Source organism: Salvelinus sp. IW2-2015, unplaced genomic scaffold (assembly GCF_002910315.2).
Source record: "Salvelinus sp. IW2-2015 unplaced genomic scaffold, ASM291031v2 Un_scaffold1172, whole genome shotgun sequence".
NCBI lineage: Eukaryota > Metazoa > Chordata > Actinopteri > Salmoniformes > Salmonidae > Salvelinus > Salvelinus sp. IW2-2015.
This window is the reverse complement of record NW_019942764.1, coordinates 563,641-570,664: the sequence shown is the minus strand read 5'-3', so window position 1 is coordinate 570,664 and position 7,024 is coordinate 563,641. Positions and strand designations below refer to the sequence as shown.

The window sequence follows — 7,024 nt, the reverse complement described above, 5'->3', positions numbered from 1 at the left end:
GGTTTTCCCACTGGATTTTAGTGACCTCTGCACAGTTTTATATGTCAGAGACGRGAGAATGCATAAATCTAAGCCTTGTGACATCACTAACAGGAACTCGGAACACTTTAGTGAACTAGATTTTTTTATTTTTACATGATCTTTATATTAGTGACCTTTGATTGTATTTCAGCTAATCCCTGAACCTGATTTAACTTTAAGCTTCTTTTTTTTTTGTAAATGTCTTCAACGCTATTGTAGATAGTCATGCTCCCTTCAAAAACTCTTGAGAGATAAAAGGTAGATCGAATGCCTGGTTCACTCCTGAATTATTCAAAGTCATTCATAAGGGAAATGGTGCCTGGGTCAAAGCCAGGAACACAGGCTTAGACTCGGATTGGCAATCTTTTAAGCAACTGAGGAATCAACGTATAAGACAAATCAGAAAATGCTAAATCTGATTATTATGTAACCACTTTTTCTGTTTGTAAGAGGAATCCCAGCAAAAAAAATCTGGAAGATTGTCAAATCTCTGAAGGGTACTACWTCTTCCTCTCTGCCACAACAAATTAATTCCGACTCTGGCCCCAATACAGACAAAAAAAAAATACCATCAATGATGCATTTAATCGTCGTTTTATTTCAGCGGGCAATTTTTTTTTGAAAGAGCGTCTAAGCCACACTATCTCTAAGAGTGMGCGAAATGCCGATTTTGAGAATTTTGCAGATTGAAAATGGTAGTCCTTGATGCCTTACTTGCTATAGATAGCAAGCAAGCCACAGGGGCTGACCAATTGGAGCCGSGTCTGCTCAAGTGTGCTGCCCCCRTCATTGCTGGCTCAGTAACACATATCTTAAATGTAATATTGTTATCAGGAAATATAAAGTATGGAAAACAGAGTATGTGCTGCCAGTCCATAAGGGGGACGGTAATGATATTGATCATTGTGGTCCTATCTCTAGGCGTCCATGTCTAGCCAAAGATTCTCCAAACTTTGCTAAATAAGCAATTTAGCTTTTTCTTTTTATCTGAACATGCTATTTTTAATATAATGAATCTGGGTTTAGGCCTGGGCACAGCACTATCACAGCAACCACGTTAGTTGTTAATGATATTGTCAATGCTTTAGATGCTAAAATGAAATGTGTTGCTTTGTTAGTGGACCTGTCAAAAGCTTTTTGATACTGTTGATCGTGTTATTTTATAGAATACGTTGTCCTCGATAGGTCTGAGCTCTGACGCCTGTTCTTGGTTTCATGATTATCTTAGTGACAGAACTCAGGCCGTCGTGATTGATGGGGTTAAGTCTGAATTTCTTGATGTACATAAAGGTGTACCACAGGGGTCCATTTTGGGTCCTGTTCTCTTCATTGGTCAATCTGTTAAAATGTTTAATGCAGATGATACTATTATGTACTCAATTGCACCAACTGCTGACCTGGCTTTGACAAGGCTACAGTCTMATTTTACAGCTGTACAGAAAGCCCTTACTGATTTAAACTCATTTTGTTTCCAAGTGCTCGTAAGATTGTCTCAGATGGATTACATCTTCACTCATCGGATGGTTCTGTAATCCAACAAGTCCCTGAATACAAATACCTAAGGTATTGTGAGTGACAATGAATTAATGTATAAAAGCATACAAATGAACTTGTTAAAGAAGCAAAGATTGAATTAGGGGCTTTTTGTATAGAAACAGATGTTGCCCCTCTCTCGTCAACAGGAAGCAGATTGTGAAGTCAACCTTTGGACCCGTTCTTGATTATGGTGATAGTACGTATCAACCGTTCTTCCTGTTCTTGATMACGGTGATACTATTTTTAGGTTCTAACTTCAAGTAAATAACTCACGGACACGAGAGAAGTTCAACCAAGTTTCATTCTTCCCAAAGGGTCGAAACAGCTGTAATTCAGACACCGACATGGCTCCCCCCGTGGTAGTATTCACACCCTACTTTGGGTGGAGTCTTCTCCTTATTGCTAAACWTTGCATCATTCTTGCTAAGCAAGGAACTAAGTGATATGAGCCTTTAACGGTTTCTCCCCTTATCAGTACTGTCACATGTGATGGTTTTCCCTGCACTCAGCCCCTCCCAAGCTTCACTCAGTCCCCCCTCATGTATCTTAGTTAACRAATGTTCCTATACTTCTGAGTATAACAATGTTCCCGAGCTTCCTCGTTACAACAACGAATGTAACAGGAAGATTTTTATCATGAAGGTGTTTGTTTTAATTGACAGTGTTTTTGTATCTTAATTATTTAATGTGTTTAATTGCCTATATTTATGTTAATCTATATTGCGTGATGTAAATGATTGTTTTTGTATATATTATATACTTCCCTGTTGAAATTAAGGTAAAATAAATTAATAKAATTATACTAATAATAATAATAAGTGCAGGGAAATGGGTCCTATTTGGAATGAACTCAGCCCTAATCCGTCTGAGAGCTCTGTTTACAGAGGAGATCAGTGTTTCAACGGGGTATTAGATGTGCAGATTGCAGGTGATTTAAATTCTCATCAAACTGAAGAAATAAAGCTGACGTGAAGTCAACATGATTTCTGTCCAATAACTGCATCACGATAGAAGCTGGTTTGCCATTCATAGGGTAAACAATAAACAAAGTATAAACAAATTTCACCAGTGTTACCCCCTACAGCACCCACTGCCCCAAGTACCCCCACGCAGAACCCCCAATCCCCCAGTATCCCCCCACCAGCACCCCATCCCCAAGTTTACCCCCACCAGAACCCCAATCCCCCAGTCTTTACCCCACCAGCACCCCATCCCCCAGTTTACACCCACCAGCACCCCACTCCCCAGTTTACCCCACCAGCACCCCCCATCCCCAGTTTTACCCCACCAGCACCCCAATCCCCCAGTTTACCAACACCAGTACCCCACTTCCCCCAGTTTACCCCCACCAGCACCCCACTCCCCAGTTTACCCCCACCAGACCCCATCCCCCAGTTTTACCCCCACCAGCACCCCATCCCCCAGTTTACCCCCACCAGCACCCCACTCCCCCAGTTTACCCCCCACCGCACCCCACCACTGCCCCCAGGTTTACCCCACCAGACAACCCCCAATCCCCCAGTGTTAACCCCCACAGAGCACCCCACATTCTCCCAGCCCACTCCCATTAGCCCCACCACCCACACGCCACCCACTCCCCCAGTTTACCCCCACCAGCACCCCACTCCGCCACAGTTACCCCCACCCCAGCACCGTCACCCCACCCTCCATCCCAGACCCCAGCTCTCCACCACGCACCCTTACCTCCCAGGACCCCAATCCCAACCCAGTTTACCCCCACCAGCACCCCATTCCCAGTTTACCAACACCAGCCACCCCACTTCCCCACGCACTCGTTTACCCCCCACCAGCACCCCACTCCCCCAGTTTCACCCACCAGACCATCCCCCAGTTACCTATCTCACATCACACCCACTCCCCGTAGCCCCATCATTACCCCCACCAGAACCCCACCTCTCCCCAGTTTACCCCCACCAGCACACGCCCCAACTCCCCCAGTTTACCCCCACCAAGCACCCCCCTCCCGTCCCCACAGTTACCCCACCAGAACCCCACTCCCCCAGTTTACCCCCACCAGCACCCCACTCCCCCAGTTTACCACCACCAGAACCCCACTCCCCCACCAGTTTCCCCCACCAGATCAGCACCCCTCCCCCAATTAACCCCACCAAGCACCCATCCCCCAGTTTCCCCACCAGACCCCACTCCCCATTTAACCCCACCCAGACACCCTCCCCACATTTTACACCCACCCAACCCCATTCCCCCAGTTTACCCACCACCAGCACCCCCACCCCCAGTTACCCCCACCAGAAACCCCATTCCCCAGTTACCCCCCCAGCACCCACTCCCCAGTTGACCCCACCAGACCCATCCCCCAGTTTACCCCACCAGCAACCCCACTTCCCCAGTTTACCCCCACCAGCACCCCACTCCCCCAGTTACCCACAGAACCACCCACTCCCCAGTCCTGGTGACAGTGATAAGCTAGAACTGTCTATAGAAGTCAGGACTGGAGGTGGTTGCTGGATAGCAACAGGCTAACGGATGATAGGATACATGAGGACAGGTGGACAGGTGGACATGGCACTCTATAAGAAAGTATTTTTCTGAAACAATTCTCTAATTGTATCTTTACAGCAGTGGAGGCTCCTCAGGGAGGGAAGAGGAGGACCATTTCTCTAATTGTATCTTCAAGCATGGAGGCTCCTCAGAGGATGAAGAGGAGAACCATTCTCTAAATGTATCTTCACAAGCAGTGGAGGCCTCCTCAGAGGAGGAAGAGGAGAACCATTCTCTCTAAATGGTATCTTCACAGCAGTGGAGGCTCCTCAGAGGATGAAGAGGAGAACCATTTCTCTAAATGTATCTTCACAGCAGTGGAGGCTCCTCAGAGGAGAGAAGAGGGAGGAACCCTCTCTAAATGTATCTTACACAGCAGTGGAGGCTCCTCGAGGATGAAGAGGAGAGAACCTTCTCTAAATGTATCTTCAACAGCAGTGGAGGCTCCTCAGAGGAGGAAGAGGAGGACCATTCTCTAAATGTATCTTGACAAGTCTTAACTGGTTTAAGGAGGTGAGTGAGCCATGCATAATAACACTAATAAGTCTTTCATATTGCAACGGTCAACCAGGTCACCGCCATAGAAACAGACAATAGGATTCCATAGTCTGGCATTACAAACATAACCCTGCTTTACCTACCATTATGGTTGGTTGTACCTGCACTCGTCACTTTTGGTGACCACTTCCCCCCTGAAGCAAAACCTTTATAGACAATTATTTATTTATTTTAACCATCACTTAAGGTCAGAAATATATATGTTTTTTCTTCGTGATACTTCCAGACCAGGAAGCATTGTGTGTTGTAATTTAATTCTGTTAGCGCCTAATTATGTCCCGGCAAAATCTCCACTCAGCCGCGGCTTTGTCAACCACTGTTAGGAGACAGTCTTCATTCAACAGTCAATTTATCAATAGACAAGCTTGTCATTATAGACGCTGTAAGTGAAATAATGGAACAGGATCTAACCAATTAGGGCCCCCCTCCTCCCTGCCTACACAGACATGATAAATATAACCAGGATAAATATGCATCACACTTAGTGGTGGAGAACACGGACTTTCAGGGGAGGATAGGCTACTTTAGCTTTTCAGGGGAGGATAGGCTACTCTAGCTTTTCAGGGGAGGGATAGAGGCTACTCTAGCTTTTAGGGGAGATAGGCTCTACTTTCGGGATAGCTCTAGCTTTCAGGGAGGGATAGGCTTACTCTAGCTTCATGGCGAGCGATAGGCTACTCTCTACGCTTTTACAGGGGGCAAGCGCTTACCTTCTAGACTCTTTCCCAAGGGCGGCAGAGGTAGGCCATCACTCACCGCGTCTAAGCGTCTTCTAGGGGACGGCGATAGAGCTACACTCTAGGCTCTTTCAGGGAGGATAGCGTACTCTAGCCTTTTCAGGAGAGGATTAAAGGCTACTCTAGCTTCCTTCATGGACGGAAGGAATAGCTACTCATGTCTTTAATCAGGGGAATGATAGGCCTACTCTTAAGCTCATATCACGGGGACGCGATATGGCCTTACTACTAGCTTCTGTTCGTGGACGAGGCCATTAGGCCTACTCTAGCTTTTCAGGCGAGACCTAGCGACTACTCTATGCTTCCTTCATCGGATATCGATTGCGAGTCAACCTGACCAACATTACACTGACACTGACCAACATTACACCTGGCCAACATTCTACCCCATCGAACACCATCCTGACCAACATTACACTGACCAACATTACACTGACACTGACCAACATTACACTGACTCTGACCAACATTACACTGACCAACATTACACTGACTCTGACCAACATTACACTGACAGTTACCAACATTACAATCACTGACACTGACCAACATTACACTGACAGTTACCAACATTACAATCACTGACACTGACCAACATTACACTGACCAACATTACACTGACACTGACCAACATTACACTGACAGTTACCAACATTACAAACACTGACAGTCACCAACATTACACATTGACATAGTTATATTTTTATTTTATTTAAAATAATAGCTAAAAATTGTTATTTACATTTTTATTTAATTTAAAATAATAGCTGTGTAACTAATTACACACACACACTTCTTTTGACATAAAATGTTTTCAAATGAAATATTTGACACACGTTGACAATGTTCAAGTTCAAGTAACTAATATCCAACCTGTCCTCACCTGGGATTTGAACTCACAATCTCTGGGTTCCACGGCCTACCGATCGTCCTGCAATGCCACCATGAGACAAGTTGAGCAAACACATCATGTTAAATTGATAATTAGTTGTAACTACTATATATATTTTTTTTACAGTGTAGGTGTAATTTCAGGAAATAGCCTAGTTGCACCAGTAAGGTCCCATAAAATCTGCGTTGACGGATTCACGGAATCCAGACATTAAAAAACGGAATTTAACAAACGTATTGAATTTAGTAGGAAATCAACTAAAGCTATTGAACTTGTCAGAGTCGATCATAAGACATGATCAGTGATCCCTGCAGCTTTCTGAAAGGGCACAGGAAAGGAAAGGAGGAAAGGAAAGGAGGAAACGAAAGGGGGGACACCAAGTCAGTTGTCCATCTGAATGTATTCAAATGAAATGTGTCTTTCCGCATTTAACACAACCCTACTGAATCAGAGCTCCTGTCTGTGTGTGTTGTGGTGCTCCTATGTCTAGTCTACACTCTGTGTAGCCGTTAGCGATAATGCTAATGCTAACCGTCTGCAGGTAGATGGAAAGGCTTTCCCGAAAACATTCTCAATTAAATGCTAACTACAAAGTAGCCTATGGCCTACCTGACAGAATGATATCATGATTATTTGCCTCAATCCAATGGCCATTTGCTTAGCAAATTCTGCAATCACATGAGCACTACAGAAACACTGCTAACCAAACCAGGGTGTCTGGCTGGTACACACTACAGAAACACTGCTAAACAAACCA

General features: G+C 44.9%; 1 protein-coding gene across 1 annotated transcript in view; it reads left to right on the top strand.

The window, feature by feature from the left end:
• The first annotated feature begins 2,385 nt into the window (after positions 1-2,385).
• LOC112069959 (uncharacterized) overlaps positions 2,386-7,024 on the top strand; it is a 24,066-nt gene continuing 19,427 nt past the window's right edge. The window contains exons 1-2 of the mRNA XM_070438779.1: positions 2,386-2,485; positions 2,642-3,991. Coding sequence (XP_070294880.1) covers positions 2,386-2,485; positions 2,642-3,991 — 1,450 coding nt within the window. The remainder of the gene's footprint in view (positions 2,486-2,641; positions 3,992-7,024) is intronic.